General features: G+C 41.9%; 1 protein-coding gene across 3 annotated transcripts in view; it reads left to right on the top strand.

Annotated features, from left to right (window-relative positions):
* The window catches only part of VPS13D (vacuolar protein sorting 13 homolog D), a 244,991-nt gene that overhangs the window by 17,523 nt on the left and 203,482 nt on the right, over positions 1-23,986 (top strand). For all 3 annotated transcript variants that reach the window (XM_060141400.1, XM_060141399.1, XM_060141398.1), the window contains exons 7-21: positions 347-451; positions 1,673-1,843; positions 2,262-2,362; positions 3,196-3,364; positions 5,581-5,682; positions 5,825-6,026; positions 7,128-7,307; positions 8,617-8,747; positions 9,964-10,039; positions 10,470-10,640; positions 11,656-11,786; positions 14,453-14,585; positions 16,681-18,894; positions 20,029-20,180; positions 22,950-23,981. In XM_060141400.1, the coding sequence (XP_059997383.1) occupies positions 347-451; positions 1,673-1,843; positions 2,262-2,362; positions 3,196-3,364; positions 5,581-5,682; positions 5,825-6,026; positions 7,128-7,307; positions 8,617-8,747; positions 9,964-10,039; positions 10,470-10,640; positions 11,656-11,786; positions 14,453-14,585; positions 16,681-18,894; positions 20,029-20,180; positions 22,950-23,981 (5,070 nt within the window). The remainder of the gene's footprint in view (positions 1-346; positions 452-1,672; positions 1,844-2,261; positions 2,363-3,195; positions 3,365-5,580; positions 5,683-5,824; positions 6,027-7,127; positions 7,308-8,616; positions 8,748-9,963; positions 10,040-10,469; positions 10,641-11,655; positions 11,787-14,452; positions 14,586-16,680; positions 18,895-20,028; positions 20,181-22,949; positions 23,982-23,986) is intronic.

The following is a 23,986-nucleotide window of genomic DNA, read 5'->3' as shown; positions in this document are numbered from 1 at the left end:
GTCGTTGGCCCCACTCCTTGAAATGTGTCCCAGTCCCTCCTTCCCACCCTTTGTCTGAAACGTACACATCTTTTGATATTCATCTGCACAGTGACATTTTCTGTTTGTTTGCTTGTGGCATCTCGTATATTCTTCCTCTGCTTCCCTCTGCTTAATTAAAATTATTTGCATGTTTGTATTTCCAGTTAGTTAGATTCTGAACTCTGTAACCATGTTTTCATTCAGTTTTGTATCCTCAGCACCATGCAAAGCACCCGGTGCATGATTCCTCACAAATGGCCTGTTGAATGAATGGATAAGTTTGTGAATAAAGAATCATCTTATTTTCTTCCCTGTCTTCCCTCAGGTACAGAAATTAATGCGGAAAAAGCAGTTAGATGTGGCAGAGTTTAGCATCTATTGGGATGTCGATTGCACTTTATTGGGGGATTTGCCTCAGGTGGAGTTACAGGTATGATTGTGGCAGGGCTTTGTTGTAACACAGCACGGCAGTAAAGTGGTGTAGTATTGTTGCCACATAAGGTTTTGTTCTCTGTGTCTCTGTTCCCATTCCCACCCCCTCTCCCTGCGTAGGCGTTCGCTCTCGAGTATGTATGCTTGAGGTACTTGCTGTGTCTGTAACTCTGAACAATATATAGGGATTTGTGTATGTTTTACATTTATAGTGTATTATTGATTTCTTTGTTTGCTTTTTTTCACTTAAATCTCTGTTTTTAAGATTGATCAGTATTGCTGCTTATACTTCTGCTTCATTGCTTCTGACTATTACATGGTATTCCATTGCATGCACTTACCATATTAGCATTCTCCACTCTCTTAGCCACCAGTGTACTAAGCATCCAGATTTTTAATGAATGAAGCGCCAGATCTGGTTCTTAAAGAAGAGCTTTCTTACAACATTTTGCGTTGAAATTTCACCTTCGGTGGCATTCCTTTGAGAAATACTTAGAAAGTCATTATAAATCATTGGAAAGAAAGTATTACTGTTTGTGAAGGATATGTTAAAAAACTCAGTTTAATCTTTTTGTAAAGAAATTGTAGGTGGTTTAAGTGAAATGGAGAAAAAGGACTCATATTTCCCTCAACCACGATTATCTTTGGCTTGCATGCTGTTGTGCAGAATGGTTTTTGTTTTGCTAATTTGATTAAATAAATACTGTGCATCCATACAGTAGAACAGTATGCAACTATAAAAATAAAGGCAAAGATCTTTATGATGAATACGTGATAGTCTCTAAGATACAGTATTAAGTTTAAAAAACAAGATAAAAGAGCATATATATGCCATTTGTGTAAGAATGGTTTAAAAAACCAGAAAATTAGCATTTGGCTGACTGTGTACAGAATGCTTCTGGTGGAGTACATAAGAAACTGGTGTCATTGGTTGCCTGTGAGTAGGGCAACTGGGTGGCTGGAGGATGGGAGTCGGAAGGAGAGGTTGCACTTTTTTTGCCTTTTAAATTTTAAACCAGGTGGATGGTTTAAAGTACACCTCGTGTATTACCTGTAAGAAATATAAATAAAAATTTTAAAATGCTAGAGAGCTTTAGATTCCCAGTTTTATCCTGCTTTTGGATTCTGATATAACATGCTGTAGATTAGACAGCATTCCAACAGGTGACTTGATCCTGAAAACATTTGCTATGATGACAGCCATTCTTGTGACACTCAGGAGGCCATGGACAAGAGCAAGGAGAGTCGAAATCATCACTACATCTTGGAGCCTGTGTGCGCGTCTGCTCTTCTGAAGAGAAACTGCTCTAAAGAGCCTCTGAGGTCTCGGCACACTCCCCGTATTGAATGTGATATTCATCTGGAGACCATTCCCTTGAAACTCTCTCAGGTTCCCTGTTTCTCCCTGTAACTCTCGGACTGGTAACTGGGGTGGAGGAAGCGTGTTGATAGAAGGGTCTGGATACTTCGAGGTCCCCTCGTGGGAAAGGAAGCGTGCATGAGACCAGGCTGTGGTGGGTGGAGAACCCACTGTCTTTATACAGTCGGATTGGGTGGGTCTCAGGTTAGTTTTGATTTGATATTTTAAGTGCTGAACAAAGAGTACAAGAGAGACAGTAAATTTACGTACTTTACTGACTGTTCAGAGCGACGTTGACACTTGGTGCCAGGGTTTAGCCTTGCAGTTTGCACTGGATTTCAGCTCAGTGGGTTGACTAATATGACTTGTTCCTGTGACGTATATGTCTTAACTGAGCAAAAGAAACAAACCAATTCTAACCTAGTGTCTCTTAACCTCTAATAAAAAGTTGCAATACCGGCAAATCATGGAGTTCCTCAAGGAGCTGGAACGAAAGGAGAGGCAGTTGAAGTTCCGAAAATGGAAACCCAAAGTGGCCGTATCTGAGAAGTAAGGCTTGTCGATTAAGTGTTGTGTCTGAAATGCATTTTCTAGCATGTTCTTTTTTTGGACCTAGATCAGAAATATGCCTCACTGTCTTTTACACATGGTTGGAGATAAAAGTACAGTCGACTTTTCTGGGCTTTAAAATGCCATTTCTGTTGTTTATCATCATTGACATGCTACTGTATATCTCTTTGGTGTCGCGGGTTTACTCTTAGGTCGAGCGTAGTGGAATTCAGGAGGTCCTCTCAGCCTCATTTAGTAAGGAGACTGGCGTTGCTCTGGTGGGCTCTGATTGTGTGGTAAATACTTTGCAGCACTCTTGAACCTACTTCCCTGTGTCTTTTCTCCTAAGTTGTTTGGTCAGCATTTATATAGTACACTTGATAACATCTATAGCAAAAATAAATCTTTTTTTATGTAGATGTGCTAAACTAGACGAGTCAATATATTAAAACTTTTTTTAGATGCTGTGTATTTCCAGTCTTCCTTGAAATATTCCATTTAAAATCTTTAATAGTCAAATCCTTGCTGATTATCTTACGATGGTATTTACTGTATAGCCACCACTTGATTTTCTGTGGTAGGGGCTGATGTTATGGGTGATTCAGACCAATAGAGTAATGTGTTATAATCGGTGCATAAACTGAGGATCCAGTAGATTAACTTTCCCCATATGTTGAGGTTAGCCTAATATTATTTGAGTTTGAGGCATAAACAGATGGCTGACAAGAGAAGAGATGTCTCAGAAGGGGAGTGGTGTGTTGTGGATTGCTCTGGGTCAATAGCATTTTCATCGCTTTTATTGTAAATAACTAGATGGTTATGAACTGTTTCAGCTGCCGAGAGTGGTGGTATTTTGCTTTGAATGCCAACCTGCATGAGATCCGGGAGCAGAGGACGCGCTGCACGTGGGACTTCCTGTTGCGCCGGGCCCGCGATGCCGTGTCCTACACTGACAAATACTTTACCAAGTTGAAAGGAGGCTTGCTGTCTGCAGACGACAAGGTGAGGAGGCTGTTGTCTCTCATTTCTCGTCTCCAGTCAGAGGGTAAGGATGTCTCTCAAAGGCTGAAGAAAAGGGAACCTGTGAAGAAGTAAAGTCTTTGTTCGGGATCATAGTTTTACAGGATAAAGTCGGTCTTATTAGGGTGAGAGCTTCTTGGAAGGCCCAGCTTTGCCTTGGCAGGAAGCACCTTCTGTTGCTTGAGGAGAGCTGGGCCATGGGGTGGGAGGAAGAGAAAGGGGCCGTGGTCCTGCCAGGCCTACCCACTCCCCGCCCCCCCCCCCAGCTCTCCGTGTGGGGCCCAGAGAGACATTCCATCTAGTCACTCAGGTCTCTTCAACACCTGATCCTAATTCTTTTCTTGCAAAGTCTATAACTAATCTCTGTAGACTTTGGCCCACATTTTCCCTAATCCCAATTGACTTGATTGACCTTGGGGTTTGGAGGTAGAGGCTAGGCCGAGGGTGTGAAGTAGGGGTGAAGGCAAGCTTCTGTTTTAGCTACCTGCAGGACCAGAGACCCTTAGAACCAGCAGTCCTGGAGCCCTGGTGTGAAGCTCCCTCCCTGCTCTAATCTGCCTCTGTTTCCTGGGGGAAGGCAGTAGGGAGTGTCTCCTCCTTGATTTGTTTCGGTTTTGTGAGAATCAGTTTTTATAATAGCAATTTAGACTGTTTCCGGTATTTTGGCTTGCGTACTATCTCTTAATTCACTCTTTCTTTAGTAAATCCTTCTAAGCTTCCCTTTAGCACCTGTCTTAGCTCGGGCTCCTATAACAACATGCCACAGACTGAGGGGCTTAAACAATAGACATTTATTTCTTAACAATTCTGGAGGCCTGAGAAGTCCATGATTAAGGTGCTGGCAGATTCGGTTCTTGGGGAAGACCAGCCTCCTGGCTTGTGGGTGGCCGCCTTCTCACTGTGTGCTTACTTGGCCTTTCCTGGGTAGAGAGAGATCTGTCTGCCTTCCCCTTCTTGTAAGGCAAGATGATGGTTCCATGCTCATCACCTCATCTAATAAACCTGTTCACCTCCCATGGGCGCCACCTTCAAATCCCAGGTGTTAGGACTTCAACATATGAATTTTGGGGGGACACATTCAGCCTATGAGAGCACCCCACTGTGGTAACCAGTGGCAGTGCTGAACCCCTGGGTGTTTTCACCTCTTCTGCCAGCACCCCGGGCATGACCCACTCAATTTGCTAGTGCTTTTTTCACCAGTGTCAGGCATGGTTACTGACATAGAAACCTTATGAAAAGGATGGAATAAACCAGACCTTTTGTTTTGGATGGTTTTCTTAAAGGCACAGGCAAAGACATGGAGGGAGAGAAAAATCTAAATTACAACTGAGGTGAGCAAGTAAACACATATAATATCCTTTCTTAATCATAGCGTATGAGAAACAGCTTAGGATAGCTACCTCTGCTTTCTTTTGCATCTTTGCATGTAGCTGGCCACCGCTGTTCTTTCCTAACTAGCATGAAACAAATGAAAATGACCACTTCCTTGGTAATGTCCCATATGAAACATAAAGGAGCTGGAGGAGGGCTTCCCTGGTGGCGCAGTGGTTGAGAGTCCGCCTGCCGATGCAGGGGACGCGGGTTCGTGCCCTGGTCCGGGAGGATCCCACATGCCGCGGAGCGTCTGGGCCCGTGAGCCATGGCCGCTGGGCCTGCGCATCTGGAGCCTGTGCTCCACAACAGGGGAGGCCACAATAGTGAGAGGCTGGCGTACCGAAGAAAAAAAAAAAAAAAAAGGAGCTGGAGGCCTACACACTTACTCTGTAAACTAGGTCCTCAGTTTCCTCATCTGAAGTGGGAAGAATAATAACTGGCCACCAGCTTGAATCAATTGAGGTAACACATGTGAAGGCACTTTGTAAACTGCCATTGCTGTGCAAACATGGGATACTCTGGCAGCACATGTTCTTCATTTCCCATTTTCAACTCAGTACTGTGTCTGCTCCCTCTGTACTTACCAATAGTCTCATCTCAGAGACCAGGTAGAATCTATCAGCGTCATATGGAAAAGCTTTTTAAACCAGAAACATAGCAATTATGGAATTAACTGTTTATCTTCATTGTTTCTTGGCCTTCGAAATGTTGGGAAACGTTGGAGGCCAGTTGGGTTTCTTCACAGTACTGGATTGGTTTGTGAAGGTGTCCCGTTTCTCTGGAGCTATAATACCTGTTCTGTTTGTTTGTTTTCACCCAAACAGGAGGAAGTGTGTCGGATTGAAGAGGAACAGAGCTTTGAGGAATTGAAGATTTTGCGTGAACTGGTTCATGAACGATTTCACAAACAGGAAGAACTGGCAGAGGTAGGAAATCCTCTGTGAAAAGATGTGTTCTGACCCATTAGGCTCGGAGTGCCTCTGTGGGCAGACAGAGAATAAGCAGCGGTGTATCACTTCCTGTTTCTGTCTTCGAGTACTCATACGTGCTCATTTTTGATTGACACAGAGCTTACGAGAGCCTCAGTTGTACTCTCCGGGAGAGTCTCCTGGAGACCCAGGACCCAGCGGAGGCAGCGGGATGCTGCAGTACCTTCAGTCCTGGTTTCCTGGCTGGGGCGGCTGGTATGGGCAGCAGAGCCCTGAAGGGAAACCAGTCGAGGGCCTGACTGCAGAGCAGCACGAACACTGGACTCCTGAGGAGATCCTGGGTAAGGCAGGGCTGGCCTTTACTTGCCCTTCTTGGCTATAGTGAAAGGAGACCCTTGGTTCATAATTCATCTGTTATTTGTGAAATGGCCCATGGTATATTTCAAATAGAAAAAAAGTAGAAGGACTTCCCTAGTCAGTGCAGTCGTTAAAAATCCGCCTGCCAGTGCAGGGGATATGGGTTCGATCCCTGGTCCGGGAAGATCCCACATGCTGCTGAGCAGATAAGCCCGTGCGCCACAACTACTGAGCCTGCGCTCTAGAGCCCACGTGCCACAACTACTACTGAAGCCTGCATGCTGCAACTACTGAAGCCCGCATGCCTAGAGCCTGTGCTCTGCAACAAAGAGAAGCCACCTCAGTGTGAAACCTGTGCACTGCAACGAAGAGTAGCCCCCGCTTACTGCAACTAGAGAAAGCCTGTGCACAGCAACAGAGACCCAACACAGCCAAAAAAAAAAAAAAAAAAAAAAAAGACATTGGTAACGGTTTGTCTCATGTTCATAGAGTCAGAGAGAGGAAGTTTCAAGAGATACTTGTTTGCAACTGCATTACTGAATTTGTATATTAATATGGTTTCAGATCGATCTGAGTGGCAGTGATTGTAAGAGAATTAAATCTGAACAAGTTCAAAAGTTTTAAACTCTGAGGAGGCTTGAATACCAATCCGGAGCCACCTTTTACACCCAGGCTGTCCAGTACGGTAGCTGTAGTCACAAATGGCTATTTAAATTTATTAAACTAAAATAAAAAATTCACTTCTCAGTTGACTTGCCACATGAGCCACAGTGCTCAAAGCCACTTGTGGTTAGTGGCCACCGTGTAGGACAGTGCAGTGTAGGACAGTGCACTGCATCAGGCCGTGCTGCCTTATAGTGTACTTTATCATGAATTTGGCATCGTCCCTCATTTGACAGTAAGTTGATCAGGGCCCTTATAAAACAGTTAGGGTCGTTTCACATTGGTGAATAAAACAGTCACCCGTGACTTTGGAGTTCTTCCCTAAAAGGGGAAAATAGTTAAGTAATGTCATAATGACTGTGATCAGTGCTTTTTAAATTTTCCCATGTGTTTTCTTAAAGTCTTTTTTTCCTCACATTTAGGCTCCGAGGAGTTTTTTGACCCCACTGCAGACGCCTCTTGTATGAACACGTACACAAAGCGAGACCATGTCTTTGCCAAACTGAACTTACAGCTACAGCGAGGGACCGTGACTCTGCTGCACCAGGAGCTGGGAGCTGCCCAGATGAATCAGAGTGCTTTCATGCAGCTTGAGTTTTCAGGTATTGCTTCCAGAGAGCCACCTGATGCTCTGTATCTCTCTGGGCACGAGTGTCCACTTGAGTCTCATTATTTGCAGTAGTTATGTTCTAGAAAGTTGCGTGAATACTGACTCCGGGCTCCGAGGGGAAACACAAGGTTAGGTGCCTGCAAGCCTCTGGTCATCACATTCGTCAACGGATCAGTATATAACCTTGTCCTATGAGTGTGTGTGTTTAAAGACACCTTATTTTGTTATTTTTTTGGTACGTGGGCCTCTCACTGTTGTGGCCTCTCCTGTTGCGGAGCACAGGCTCCGGACGCGCAGGCTCAGCGGCCATGGCTCACGGGCCCAGCCGCTCCGCGGCATGTGGGATCTTCCCGGACCGGGGCACAAACCCGTGTCCCCTGCATCAGCAGGTGGACTCTCAACCACTGCGCCACCAGGGAAGCCCCACCTTATTTAATATATGTTGTTGATTCATTAATTGAACTCATGGCCAGCGGCGTGTAACTCATGCCTGAGTGAAGCTTATCTACTACATGTATTTCCTCTGTAAGGCACAGCACTTGAGCACTGTGCTTGGGGACCCTTATAAACAGCGAAATCACCAAGGAACAGCACAAAAATGCAAAAAACTGGCACTAAATAGACCACACAAGGGCACTTGTATGAGCTGAAACAAGAAGGCAGAGGATTGCCGTGTTCATCTTCAGCTGGGAGCATGCGCTTCAGGTGACTCGAATTTTTGGCTGCTCTGCATATGTCCGCAGAGCACCGTGAGTATTATTTTGGGGTTACAAACAAATTTTAGGGAATAGGCGAATTTGTAAATATGGAGTCTGCGAATAATGAAGATTGACTGTATTTGACTTCTTTTTCTGAATTTGAATTAAAGGTATGTAAATAAATACCCAGATGTTCGTTTTCTCTTCTCACAAACAGATTTATTGCAGTTCATAAAATAGCCAGTTATCTGTGGCTTGTCAGTAGTTTAAAGGCAAATGACCAAAAAAAAAAAAAATCCAGTTTGATTTTGACTTTATAATCTTGAGAGCTGAGAAATCATAAACTTAGTGTGAACTAGCAGATTGCTTGAATTTAATTGTAAAGTGCTCTGTTTAAAATTCATTCTGTTGGGAAACTTCTAATACTCCTTATAGATTTATATAGATAGACATATAATATGTAGATAGGGTTATTTTGTTCAAATTTCAAGGAGAAATAGTTCATGATATCTGATAGTCTTCTGTAAAATATTATATCTTATACTTTTAAAATAATTAAGGCTATGATGGCATAGTATAAGTCTTAACATTTATTTTCTGTAGGTGTAAAACTTCTAGCAGAATCTCTTCCTCGAAGAAACTCCTCCTTGCTTTCAGTCCGGTTGGGTGGACTGTTTCTTCGAGACCTGGCCACAGAAGGGACTCTATTTCCTCTTCTGGTCTTCCCTAATCCAGTACGTACAGCAGTGGGATGGCTGATTCATCCAGGGTGTTCGTGAATTGTGGTCTGTTTTAGGCAACAAAAGTAGTATTAACTTGATTCATTCTGACATTTGATCATTTTGAGACAGGCTGATCAGAATCAAATTGGAGGTAGATAAGTTTTTTGAATTTGTCAGAGAGCAAGTGTTGGTGAGATTTATGGCAATGCCTTCTTCCCTCCCTGTGTTATAGCCACCTTGGAATAGTTGCTCTGATTTGGAAGAAAATGCTGTCAGCACCACTATTTTCTGCATTTCAAGGTCAATGTTGAATGTCCTCTGTATCCGACAGTGATTTTCATTCATTCTGACCCTCAGTCACTGATAGGTCATCTCATGTTTCCAGAGTTACAAAAGAACCACCACAAGTTTTCTCTATAGGTGTAATTTTTTATATATAATATTCTTTTTAGACTAGAAGATCTTTGATCTTACTAAGTTGGCAAAAAGATGGTCGGAAGAGTTGAATCTTTTTTTTAAAAATAAATTTGTTTGTTTATTTATTTTTGGCTGCGTTGGGTCTTCGTTGCTGCATGTGGACTTTCTCTAGTTGCGGCGAGCGGGGGCTACTCTTCGTTGCGGCGTGCGGGCTTCTCATTGTGGTGGCTTCTCTTTGTTGTGGAGCGTGGGCGCTAGGTGCGCGAGCTTCAGTAGTTGTGACACGCAGGCTCAGTAGTTGTGGCTCACGGGCTCTAGAGCGCAGGCTCAGTCGTTGTGGCGCACGGGCTTAGTTGCTCCATGGCATGTGGAATCTTCCCAGGCCAGGGCTTGAACCCGTGTTCGAGCCCTGCCTTGACGGGTGGATTCTCAACCACTGCGCCACCAGGGAAGCCCAGAAGAGTTGAATCTTTAGCCCCTTATTCTTCTCATAATGTTTTGTCATGGGGCACTGGGGAGAGTGTGGGTGGGCAGAGTGAAAGTGTGAAAAGCTGTACACACTCAGTCCTTGTTGAGCAGTCGTTCATCAAGTGTGCTGAGTGCAGAGTAGCGCACTGCCCGTACCAGGCTGGGGAAAGGCACAGACTGGAGGGCTCAGCCTGCAGGTCCACAGTCGCCTGGTGTCAGACGAGTTTTGATTCTGACTGTGCTAAGCAAGAGTGATGCCAAAGCATACGACATGAGAGAGCGTGTGCACAGTGAATTGGTCCCTCTCGCCCTGACCTTTTTGCATTTTGTGTGTGTTTATCAGCAAAAAGAAGTTGGCAGAGTCTCACAGTCTTTTGGACTCCAAACAGCATCTGCAGACAGAAGCGATCATTACCCTGGTAAATTGTTATATGTTCTTAAACTCATTCTTCAAAATGCGATGATTATAGATCAGTAGTCTTGGTCAGCAGAGAGGGAGTGTATCCTGTCTTGTGCCCAGTGGTTTGCTGTGTGGATCCCTGTCTGACTTGGAGACTGCCTCGTGCTCTCCCTCCACCCATGTGTGACTGGGGCAACTCTCAGGGCCTCCAGGTCCTGGGTTACTTACGTGTTGGGAATGAGTCCAACAACCTGGTCCTGTTTGAGGAGTCCTATTGACAATTAGTCAATCCTTATTAGGTTTTCTGTTTTATAAAATTTTCATAAATGAGAACTAATTGGAAAATAATTGAGAAAATGTCTTTTTTTCCCAGAAGTCCTTATCAGTTATCAAGAATAAGATGATTATTTTGCTGTGTTCCATTTTCTTTCTCTGGTTCTTTCCTTTAGCTGCAGACCCAGATGACCCATTTTTTGAGATGCTGTATGAGAGAAATCCAGTGCACAGCCATTTTGAGAGGCGGCTGAATGTCAACACGAGGCCCTTGAACATCATATATAATCCCCAGGCTATTAAAAAAGTAGCAGACTTTTTCTACAAGGGAAAGGTTCATACCTCAGGTTAACTTTTTTGTTTGTTTGCTCTTATGTGACTTTCTAAAGACATCTTTCTTGTCGTTTCTGGGACAAGGGTTATTATACATTCAAGTGACCTGGTAGTGGTAGAGAAGGCCTGCAGAGTAAGTGGATAGGGTTGTCCTTAGTTACTGAATCAAAGTGGATGTCCTTGGAAAGTTACTCTTCCAAGAGGAATCAATAGCCTTCATATTTTCTCTTTCTTTGCCTTCATTTAGCATGCATTTAAAATGCTTCCCATTCCATGAGGACAGTGATTTCCTTGGCTACCCAGGATATTTTAGGCCAGAGAATTTAGGAGGAATGTTCAGTTTCCTCCTAGATGACAGGATCAGTGGTTTGTTTTACTTGTTTCATGCAGCATTAAGTATTCCAAGGTTCACCATTGCACTCTCCTGTGTCATCATTGATTCACTTAGGCCTTCCTTTGGTCCCAAAAAAGATTTGAGGCAGTATGTGCAGAAGAAGCACTTCTGTTTGACGAGGAAGTCAGTAAAACAGTGGTACTTTCCTAAATGTATCCTGCCTCTCCCTCTTCATAACAATTGTTTTAGTTTTTGGTCCAGTTTTTTGAGTCTTTTCATTTAAACAGTGGCCATAAATATCTTGGCTTCATTGCTCTGTCACTGATAGAATGTAGAAGGCATATACTACTTCTAAATTCCAATTGCTCTTTCAGTGTAATATGCTTTTAAGAATTTTGAAATATAGTTTGGAAGCTTTCAGAAACTGGTTCTAGAAATTCTAGTAACTTAGGTATCCTTCCCTCACATACTGCCTTTCTCCACATGGATGTTTTGAAAGGATGTGCCTTTCTCGCCCATCTTCGCCTCATTCCGGTTACCCTGTATGGCACCAGGTCAGACTGGAGTAAGGAACTGTTGTTGTACAGACTGTGTTATAGCTTTGCTGGAAATCCCTGGTGAGAATAGAAGTTGCAGTGCTTTCTTTCACCCAGCCATTTGAAAATTCTGACTCCTGTATATTTCCCGTCTCGCAGGTTTTGGTTATCAGTCTGAACTTGAGTTGAGAGTGGCTGAAGCTGCCCGAAGACAATATAACAGACTGAAGATGCAGACCAAGGCGGAAATCCGACAAACTCTTGATCGTTTGCTAGTGGGTGATTTCATTGTAAGTAGGCGTAGTAAATACTCTTTTTGGGGGGCGGGGAAGAGGAAGGTGTTTTTTCTAAGTTCTTTACCTACATAGATAGACATGCTTGTATCAGTTACACTGATTAAGTGAACTGAATCTAGGAAGTACTTAGCAGTTAGCAAAAAATAAAATCCCATGTCTTGTACAGTCAGGGTTTAATAAATAAAAACAAATGACTGAGACGAGATCATATTTCTTCCTTTTACCCATCTTGGAACACTCTCCAGACTCATCTTTGTTCCGTTTTCTAGACCTGACATTTTGTAAATATTTCACTTAAGAACACCCCTTTTCATGTACTGTTAGCAGAAGAAAAACAATTGGAATGATGCCCCAGTTTTAATTCCTGGGAAGGATGGTCACTTTGTGATGCTAAGTGACCAGCTGACATGAGGATGCCGTAAGTAGAAAGGGAGAGCCCAGAGCCATCTCAACAGTCCAGCAAAACTGGGTTTCTGAACACCAGACACACAAATAAACTCAAAGTGGATTAAAGACCTAAATGTAAGACTGGACACCATAAAACTCTTAGAGGAAAACATAGGCAGAACACTCTGACATAAATCGCAGCAATATCTTTTTTGATCTACCTTCTAGAGTAATGAAAATAAAAACAAAAATAAACAAATGGGACCTAATTAAACTAAAAAGCTTTTGCACAGCAAAGGAAACCATAAACAAAACGAAAAGACAGCCCACAGAATGGGAGAAAATATTTGCAAATGAAGTGAACAAGGGATTAATCTCCAAAATATACAAACAGCTCATGGAGTTCAATATCAAAAAAAGGAACAACCCAATCAAAAAATGGGTGGGAGATCTAAATAGACATTTCTCCTGAGAAGACATACAGATGGCCAAAAAGCACATGGAAAGATGCTAAACATCACTAATTATTAGAGAAATGCAAATCAAAACTACAGTGAAGGATCACCTCACACCAGTCAGAATGGCCATCATCAAAAAAGTCTACAAACAGTAAATGCTGGAGAGGGTGTGGAGAAAAGGGAACCCTCTGCACTGTTGGTGGGAATGTAAATTGGTACAACCGTTATGGAGAACAGTATGGAGGTTCCTTAATAAACTAAAAATAGAGATGCTATATGATCCAGCAATACCACTCCTGGGCATATATCTGGAGAAAACCGTAATTCGGAAAGATACGTGCACCCCAGTGTTCATTGCAGCGCTGTTTACAATAGTCACAGCATGGAAGCAACCTAAATGTCCATCGATAGAGGAGTGGATAAAGAAGATGTGGTACATATATACGATGGAATATTACTCAGCCATAAAAAAGAATGAAATAGTGCCATTTGCAGCAACGTGGATGGACCTAGAGATTGTCATACTGAGTGAAGACAAAGACAAATATGATATCACTTATATGCGGAATCTAAAAAAATGGTACAAATGAACTTATTTACAAAACAGAAATAGAGTTACAGATGTAGAAAACAAACATGGTTACCAGGGGGGGAAGATAGGGGAGAGGGATAAATTGGGAGATTGGGATTGACACATAGACACTACTATATATAAAATAGATAAATAAGATCTACTGTATAGCAGGGGGAACTCTACTCAGTACCCTGTAATGACCCATATGGGAAAAGAATCTGAAAAAGAGTGGATATATGTATATGTATAACTGATTCACTTTGCTGTACACCTGAAACTAGTACAATATTTTAAATCAACTATACTCCAATAAAAATTTAAAAATAAACCCAAAAAAACCAAAACAAAATAACTGGGTTTCTGATCCTGTGGCCTGGAGGTGTGCTGCCGAGATGCAGCAGTAGGTGGAGCAGTCAGTGTGGCTTCTTTGGAAGGTGCAGAGCCAGCTGGGAGTGTAAGGCATGGCAGCAGTGTTCAGAGGAAAATGTTTAGGGGTAAGTAGTGAGGGGCGGAGAGTTTGTCCTGTTTTCTGTTTTTGCTAGTGTTTTGACACAAATTACAACATTTAGTACCTTCTGATTATCTTAGACCAAGAGTTTTCTTTTTGATCACATTTATATAAATCAGCTTTTACTACATATAATTTACTACATGTAGCTTTTACTATGTATAATTATATAAATTAGCTTTTTACTACATACAACTTTTTTGGATAGCATTTATATAAATTAGCTAATTTTAGTCACAGGGAAGAACTGTTAACAAATTCATGAATTGGTCTATTTTTTATATTTCAAATGTCAAAGCTTATGTTTTTCACTAAGGTCTTTTGGCCTGAAAGTTCATGGTTAGCAATATCCATGAATAAATAAAAATATTTGGATTTCTACTTTGATTTGAACTGTATAACTTCTACAATACTTTAAAGTATTAAGTCCTATACATTTAGAAGTCAGACCTTTCTTAAACCATTGATCATCAAAGTCAAACAACCCACCAAACGAGTGATTTGCCAGTTTTTTTCTCCCACTTCAGACATTTGCCTGTGGTAATGTCTCAAGTTGTTAAACATTTGGATCCACTTTTGTTTTAAACATTTTGCCTTAATATCAGAGACCATTACGTCATCCTGTGACCCTAGTGTGGCTTTCTGGAAGGCTTGAGCCCTAGCTGATAAAGCTGCCCACTGTCAGCAGTTGCAGTTCAAGGTTATTTAATCGTCATTTGTTTTATTTTTACAGGAGGAGAGTAAACGGTGGACTGTGCGACTAGACATTTCTGCCCCTCAGGTGATATTTCCTGATGATTTCAAATTCAAGAATCCTGTGTTGGTTGTTGTGGATCTAGGCAGAATGCTCTTGACCAATACCCAAGGTACAGTGTGAGTGTGAAGTAATGAAGACACGTCGTGGTAGATTGATGTGTTTCTGTGCTAAGCCAAGTAAAGCTTAAAAAAAGAGGTATTTAACATTTTGTAACTCCAGAGTTCACTTGTCACTTTTTTTTTTTTTTTTTTTCCGGTACGCGGGCCTCTCATTGTTGCGGCCTCTCCCGTTGCGGAGCACAGGCTCCGGACGCGCAGGCTCAGCGGCCATGGCTCACGGGCCCAGCCGCTCTGCGGCATGTGGGATCTTCCCAGACCAGGGCATGAACCCATGTCCCCTGCATCAGCAGGCGGACTCTCAACCACTGCACCACCAGGGAAGCTCCCTTGTTACTTTTTAAATAATAGCTTTATTGAGATACATTTGAAAATGTAGAATTCAGTTGTTTTTTGTATGTTGGTAAAATTGTGCAACTCTCACTGTTATCTAATTCCAGAACATTTTCATCATTCCCAAGAAGATAGTCTAAACCCATAAGCAGTTATTCTCCATTACCAGCTCTCCGAGCCCTTGCTAACCACCAATCTTTCTATCCCTATGGATTTGCCTCTTCTGAACAGTTCACGTGAATAGAGTCATATAACACATGGTCTTTTATGTCTGCCTTCTTTCACTTGGCATAGTGTTTTCAAGGTTTATCCATGTTGTAGCCTGTACCAATACTTCATTCCTATTTGTGACTGAATAATGTTCCCTTGTATGAATATACTACATTTTATTTATCCGTTTATCAGTTGGTGGACATTTGGGTTGTTTCCACTTTTTGGCTATTATGAGTAGTGCTGGTATGAACATTAATGTATAGGCTTTTGTGTAGACGTATATTTTCAGTCTTTTGGGTTTGTTTCAGTGTAGAATTGCTGGGTCATATGGCAGCTCTGTGTTTAACATTTTGAGGAACTGCCAGATTGTAAAATGGCTGCACCTTTTTACTGTCTCACCAGCATTGTACGAGAGTTCCAGTTTCTCTGTATCCTTGTCCACGTTTGTTATTATCTGTCTTTTGGATTATAGCCATTTTCATGACTGTGTAGTAGTATCTCACTGTGGTTTTTAATTGTATTTCTTGTGTAACGTTTTGTATTTTAATAAACAGTATTTCTCAGTACATAATTTCTGGAATAGAGATTTAATCTACTTAGGGATATTAGGGACATACATAAAAAGACTCCTGGAAGGTAATTTCATTACTATTATTAGATCCAAAAAATAGTCATTGTTCACCTTGAGATGGGAGGGAGGAAAGAGAGGATTCATTGGATAAAAGAGATTGAGGAAGCTTATCAAACAATCTCAACCTTATCCTATTTTACTGAAAGATTAGAAGAGGAGAAGAGGGTAGAGAATTTGAGCTGGAGTGGAAAAGTTTGGCCGTGAGGGGAATGTGAAAAGGGAATTGTATCTGAAGAAGAGGATCACACAACCACAGAAAGCACCTACTTGAATTTGTAAAACACAAACATGGAATAGAGACATAGCAAACCCAGCGATGTGTTTTTGTTGTCTCGGCACCGCTTGGGTGCAGAAGAGAGGGGGGTTAAGAGTGTGAATTCTGGGGGTAGAACATGACATATTGAGCGGTTGCTGCTTGCCAAGCATTGATCTAGGCACTAGGGGTATTGTGTTGAGGAAGGTAGAGGAGACCTCTTCTTTTAGAACATTCTAGTGGGGGGAGGGGACAAAATGTACACATAGAGGAATACAGGAAAAAGTAAACAAATATGGAGAGTGACGTAAGAGGGGTTGGTGATGGCAGCTCACGCAGTGCAGCTCAGATTGGGGGTGGGGGCAGTTTCGGGCAGCAGGTTGTTGGCTTCTGCACCCTGACATGTGTTCTTAACGTTAGCAGGTCTCCATCTTTTCTCATGTTCATACACTTTTACTCTTTGTGTTTTGATTTCCAAATCAGTAGATAAGTTTATGCTGAATAAATGGTAAATACAGAATATAATGCTTGGCGTTTTCATCCATTTATTTTTTAAATTGGGGTGGTTGATTCTCTACTTTTCTTAATTCTTACATTAAAGGGAAGAGGAAGGAAAGAGCAGACATATACTTTGAATCTTCTCTTTTTTCATCTGCAGATGACTCCAAGAGGAAGAGTGGGGACGGGTCAGCATCTGAAGAGAATCAGTTTAGTGATGACGAATATAAGACCCCTCTTGCCACACCTCCTAACACCCCACCTCCCGAGACAAACAGCAGTGATAGGGAGAAAACACCTCCATTTTCTGGAGTTGAATTCAGTGAAGAGCAGCTTCAAGCACATTTAATGAGCACGAAGATGTATGAGAGGTACTCGCTGTCCTTTCTGGACCTCCAGATCATGGTTGGACGAGTGAAGGACAACTGGAAGCATGTCCAGGATATTGATGTGGGACCGACCCATGTGGTCGAGAAATTCAACGTTCACCTACAGTTAGAACGCCGATTGATTTATACTTCAGATCCCAAGTACCCCGGAGCCGTGCTATCAGGCAACCTACCAGACCTAAAGATCCACATCAATGAAGATAAAATATCTGCTCTAAAGAATTGCTTTGCTCTCCTGACCACCCCAGAAATGAAGACTTTTGACACTCAGATTAAAGAGAAGATTTTTCCCCAAGAGGGACAGCGGGGAAGTTTGCAAGACTCGGTGATGAATTTAACCCAGAGCATCGTGGTGTTGGAGCAGCATACCCGGGAGGTTCTGGTGGAGTCACAACTCCTCCTGGCTGAATTTAAAGTGAACTGTATGCAGCTTGGTGTTGAGAGCAACGGCCGGTACATTTCTGTGCTCAAGGTATTTGGTACCAACGCTCACTTTGTGAAGAGGCCTTATGATGCTGAAGTCTCCCTCACTGTTCATGGTTTGCTGCTGGTGGACACCATGCAGACATATGGTGCTGATTTTGACCTTTTGATGGCCTCTCATAAGAACTTGAGCTTTGATATCCCAACAGGAAGCCTCCGGGATAGCAGAGCCCAGTCTCCTGTCTCTGGACCCAACGTGGCCCACCTCACTAATACTGCCACACTGAACGACCGATCAGCCACTGGTGTTTCTCTTGACAGAATTCTCACCAAAGAACAAGAGTCCCTCATAAAACTGGAGTATCAGTTTGTGAGTTCAGAGTGCCCATCGATGAATTTGGACAGCACTCTTCAGGTGGTTTCGTTACAGGTGAATAATTTGGATATCATCCTAAATCCAGAGACAATTGTGGAGCTGATTGGTTTTCTTCAAAAATCCTTTCCCAAGGAAAAAGATGATTTGAGTCCTCAACCTTTAATGACTGATTTTGAAAGAAGCTTTGGGGTACAAGGAACTTACCAATCTACATATGAACAAAACACCGAGGTTGCAGTGGAAATCCACAGACTTAACCTGCTGCTCCTTCGGACAGTGGGAATGGCAAATGGAGAGAAATATGGCAGAAAAATTGCGACAGCAAGTATAGGTGGCACCAAAGTTAACGTCTCCATGGGCAGCACATTTGACGTGAACGGTTCTCTTGGCTGTTTGCAGCTTATGGATTTGACACAGGAGAATGTTAAGAACCAATATGTTGTCAGCATTGGGAATTCCATAGGCTATGAAAATATTATCAGTGATATTGGCTACTTTGAATCTGTATTTGTCAGAATGGAAGATGCAGCCCTCACTGAAGCTCTGAGTTTCACCTTTGTTGAGAAATTTAAACAGGAATGTTTTCTCAACCTCAAGATGGCTTCCTTGCATTACAACCACTCTGCTAAATTTTTGAAGGAGTTGACATTGTCCATGGATGAGCTGGAAGAAAATTTTCGAAATATGCTGAAAAGCGCAGCCACCAAAGTCACCACAGTCCTAGCCACCAAGACGGCCGAGTACACTGAGATGGTATCACTCTTTGAAACTCCAAGGAAGGCCCGGGAATCCTTTATCTTAGAAGAAAATGAAACATATGGGTTTGGCCTAGGTGCATCTCATTCCGACACTGTAAAGCTAATCTTGAACATAAACATTGAATCACCAGTTGTTTCTATCCCTCGGAAGCCTGGGAGTCCTGAGTTGTTGGTAGGACACTTGGGACAGATATTCATCCAGAATTTTGTGGCAGGAGATGATGAATCCAGAAGTGACCGTCTGCAAGTGGAAATCAAAGACATTAAATTATATTCTTTGAATTGCACCCAGTTGGCAGGCAGAGAGGGCCCTGGGCCTGAAGTGAGCCAGGCGTTTTGCTCTCCTTCTGGGTCTGCCAGTGCCAATAGTCAAGAGGAAGCTCATTTCACCCGACATGATTTCTTTGAATCTTTGCATAGAGGTCAAGGTGAGGAGTGTGTATCTTTTGTCTCATTTTGTTTAAAGATTCCAAACCCAGCTCATGTAGATAGTACTTGGTTTAAAATAACTACAAAAACCTTTCTTTTAGAATTATCCCCGGTTAATATTTAAGAAATCAAAATAGAATTTTAATAGAATGCTTCATATTAGGTTGGAATGTTTGCAGCTTTTTCCATTGATAACCATATTTGGCAAGATAAGATTTTTTTTTTAAGTGGACCCGTTGGGTGAGTGTTCATTCACAGGGATTCAGTGGGTGGATTCTGTTAGAGTATTATGTAATTTGGTCAAATGCATCTGTTTCTTTTTTCATTCCTAAGCTGTAGATCTTTCCTAGTTAAATATCGTAGTCTAAGGCAGCTGGAGGGATTGACAGAAATAGAATATGAAACTTAGTCTCTGGATCTTATGTTCTCCTTTGAGTATCCTGTCATCTTCTGTAATGGTTTGGTCCAGAGTTCTAGGAATAAAATGCCAGTTTGTGTTCTCGATCTGATCTGCTAAAACCGAACAGTTCAATCTATTAATAGACTTGGCATCCACAGAAATCAGGTAAGCCCTAGACGGCCTTATTCATCGGTGAAGAAATTAATGCCTTTGAGAACTTCTCCTATGGTTCTCAGCTGTGTTCACCGATTGATTTACATACTTAGCAAAAGATTGCTTTTTCTGCTTGGGTTAGAAGTTGTTTACTTAGAACCTTATATTGTCTGTGATTCTGACTTAGGTCCAATAAGAGGGATCAATCTAAAGCTGGACATGGATGAGCAATTTGGTTTGGAAAATGCCAGCTTGGGAGGTTAAGAGAAGCTTAACATGGACCCTGGCCTGGGTTAATGTTCACTGCACCATATTTTGAAGCCACCAAGTGGAGCATGTCATGAAAATAACTGTTACTTTTTGTGTATAAATTTATCTTATACCTCTGCTTGCTATGAGTTTTGGTCTTGGGATAATTACCAAAGTTTGTATTCAGTCATAGACCCCAGGTGCCAGGCTAACCTGCCCTCCTGGTCTAGGAGCAACTCCTGGGCTTTGTTCTAAACACTCTCTACTTAATCAGCAGGAACGCAGTAAATATGAATGTTTCCAGTCTGTCATTTCCTCTCTTTTATGCCAGCTTTTCACATCCTGAACAACACGACCATTCAGTTTAAACTGGAGAAGATCCCTATAGAGAGAGAATTTGAATTGACTTTCTCCCTTAGTCCAGATGACCTGGGAACTTCTAGCATCATGAAGATCGAAGGAAAATTTGTCAATCCAGTGCAGGTAAACACGTTATTGATTTTTATGTCAGGACAGTTGAAATTATGTAATTATTTTACATTTATATTATATACGTATGTTATATTTATATTTTGTATATATAAAATGTTGGAAGGAAAATATATAAATTCAAAGAGATATTCATATTATTGTCAATAACTTCTTCCAATGAACCATGGAATCCTTTTATCATGTCCTTCTATCACTGGGGAATCAGTCTTGTTAGCCTTCTTCATGTGGAGGAGGGGCGAATTATGTAGAGGAAGAGGGCAAATCCTTAATTCCATTGCCATTAAGAAACGAGGAAAATCATTGCTTAAAAAGTCAGTCTCTCTTTCCCAGAAGGTTATAATTCTTGTCACACTTCTGACACATTTGGCCCAGCCTGTAAAACAATGTGATTATCTGAGCTGTTGACAGATCCCTTCAAGGGAGACTTAGTCTTGCCCCTCATTGAAATGAAATGGTCCGGGGCTGTGTGTGTGGCTGTGTGTGTGTGTGTGTGTGTGTGTGTGTGTGTGTGTGTGTGTGTGTGTGTGTGTGTGTGTGTGTGTGTGTGTGTGTGTGTGTGTGTGTGTGTGGTGTGTGTGTGTGGTGTATGTGTGTATACACCTGTCATCCTTTTTCCTTCGAAAGTGTCATTTTTCCTGCTTTCACAGGCATGAGAGCAAAAAGCATAACATTATAAAACAGCAAGGACAAGCAGGATCTTAGGACAGTGGACCCTGGCCTTGGGCAGTATTTGGTTACTAGTCTGTCTGGCAGTTGCTCTGGAGTAACCCAGGAGTGCTGTTAACAGAACCTACATACTTTTTGACATCAGTGGTTCCTAGATATGGGTCTCTGGGTGAGAGAACTTTCCCCAAAGCTTTTCCTTTTTGGCTTCTAGGGTATTTCCGTTTTCTCTTTTAAACTTTTGCCTCATCAGTGGTGGTTACTTAGGATGAATATTTCAGCTTAAATATAGCACATAATGTGAATTCTATTGGATTATATTGACTTATTATCTTATGGTTACCATCGACTTACTGTTGTGTTTTTTTTGTTTTTTTTTTTTTTTGCGGTGCGCGGGCCTCTCACTGTTGTGGTTTCTCCCATTGCGGAGCACACGCTCCGGATGCGCGGGCCCAGCGGCAATGGCTTACGGGCCCAGCCGCTCCACGGCATGTGGGATCTTCCCGGACCGGGGCACGAACCCATGTCCCCTGCATCGGCAGGCGGACTCTCAACCACTGTGCCACCAGGGAAGCCCCTTACTGTTGTTTTTGATGAAAATCTTAAAAAATTATTTTAAATAATTCTTTAAAATAATTTAGTAATTTAAATAATGAAAAATATTTTATTATGAAAGATTTTAAAAATAGACAAAAGTAGAATTGTCTAATAAACCTCATATACCCATCACTCAGATTCAGCAGTTACCAAGATTTTGCCACATGTGTCTCGTCCATTCTTATTTTCCTTTGGGGAAATATTTTAAGGCAAATCCCAGACCTCATGCCATTTTTAACCCTATATATTTAGAATGTATCACTACAAACTGTGTGCATTTAAAGAAGTAACTATAATGGTATTATCCTGCCTTACAAAATTAATGAAGATTCCTTGGTGTCATCTGAATTTTAATCCATTTTCAGATTTCAGAGACAGTTTTGATTGTTTCAAAAACGTCTTTTCACTTTTGGTTTGTTTGAATCAGGATCCAGACAAGGTCTGTACATTGCATTTGGATGGTACAACTTGTGGGTCTCTATTCATTTAGTTTCCCTCTCATGTTTTTCCCCCCATGACATTATTTTGTTGGGAAAACTAGGTCAGTTGTCCTGCGCAATGTCCTACAGTCCGGATTTGGCTGTTAGTTTGTGGTGTCACTGAACTTGTCCCCCCCATTTTCTGTAAATTGTAAGTTAACTCTGCAGGTTTAACTGGATTCAGGATTTTTTTTTTTTGGCCAGAACACTTCAAAGGTGGTGCAGTGTACTTTATGTTATATTATATCAGGAGGCACATAATGTCTAATTGACATTAGTGATGCCAAAATTGTTGATTGTGTTCAGGTGGCAGGAAGCTGATCCCTCCATCGTAAAATTCCCTGTCAGTCACTCGTGTAAGTTCTTATTCACTGATAACTGTGGTGGGATACGTTATTTATTTAGGGGTTACAAAATGATCACCTTCTAATTCTGTTTTTTCTATATCTGTTTGGAATGCTTCTGTTAAAAAAATTGTCCTTAAGTAAATAAAAAACTTCCCTGAAAACAGTTTTATTAAGAAATTGTAATTAAAAACAAAGTAAGGGAGTAACAAGTAATCATGGATCTGCATCATTATCATTATTATCATTAAAAAGTACTGTTTGATCAGCTGTACTAAACTTAGGTTGTTATACTAATTGGTGATGATCAGTGAGTTTTAGAACCATGAGTCTTGTTTCTCAATCCTAAGGTATAACCACATTAGACTTCTGGCAGTATTCCCTTCAATTTTTGAGGTTGTTTTTTGGGGTTAGAGTGTTTTGCTGATTCAGGCCTACAGTTAATAGCACTTATTGAACATTTATTGTGTGTAGATTATTCTGTGAGGTACTTGGGGAGGGCCTTGTGAATAGATATGGGTCACAGAGAGGTAAGGACAGAAAAGAAACAAAAGATAGTCCTTGCTGTCACCTAAGTTAAAACTTCTCGGGGAAAGCCATAAAAAATTAGTGGGCAGTGCATATGAGTGTAGTTGATGACAGTAGCAGAATAACTGAATTTTTCTCTTCGAATACAGGTGGTGTTAGCAAAGCATGTATATGAGCAGGTTTTACAAACTCTGGACAATCTCGTGTACAGTGAAGACCTGAATAAGCTTCCAGTCAGTGCCACCTCCTCACCTTGCCCTAACTCTCCTCTGCCTTCCCTCGGTACCTGTGGAGAACCTTCCGTTGAAAGGAAGGAGAACGGATTGTTCAGCCACTGCAGCCTTTCTAACTCTTCTCAAAAGTCCTTGTCTTTTAAGGAAGTCAGATCTTTTACCCAGATTCAGGCCAACTTCTGTATATCAGAGCTTCAAGTTCAGCTAAGTGGAGATCTGACTTTGGGGGCGCAAGGTCTTGTGAGCTTAAAATTTCAAGATTTTGAGGTGGAATTCAGTAAAGACCATCCTCAGACTTTATCCATTCAGATTGCCCTGCGCTCTCTGCTGATGGAAGACTTATTGGAGAAAAATCCAGATTCCAAATATAAGAACCTGATGGTGTCTCGGGGAGCCCCTAAGCCATCTAGTTTAGCACAAAAAGAGTATCTCTCTCAGTCTTGCCCTTCTGTGTCCAACGTGGAGTATCCGGATATGCCTCGGTCTCTCCCTTCCCACATGGAAGAAGCTCCTAATGTCTTTCAGCTGTATCAGAGACCCATTTCAGCCTCCCGGAAGAAGCAAAAGGAAGTCCAGGACAAGGACTGTCCCTTGACCCCACCTCCTTCTCCAACAGTAGAGGAGCCCAAGATACTTGCTGGAAGGAGTAAATTTGATGATTCCTTGGTCCATATCAATATATTCTTGGTGGATAAGAAGCATCCAGAATTCTCTTCCAGTTATAATCGAGTTAACCGGAGCATTGATGTTGATTTTAACTGCTTGGATGTGCTGATCACACTGCAGACCTGGGTCATGATACTAGATTTTTTTGGAATTGGCTCCACTGCAGACAACCATGCAGTGAAGGTGCCGCCTGAGGACATTCTACAAAACGTGAAGTCAGAGCCAAGCGCTTTAATAGAGTCTGAACTTCAGGATCCAGTTAACACCAAACTGGATCTCAAGGTATC

The sequence above is a fragment of the Lagenorhynchus albirostris genome, chromosome 2 (assembly GCF_949774975.1).
Source record: "Lagenorhynchus albirostris chromosome 2, mLagAlb1.1, whole genome shotgun sequence".
NCBI lineage: Eukaryota > Metazoa > Chordata > Mammalia > Artiodactyla > Delphinidae > Lagenorhynchus > Lagenorhynchus albirostris.
Note: the sequence above shows the minus strand (reverse complement) of the source record. Positions and strands in the feature narration are given on the sequence as shown.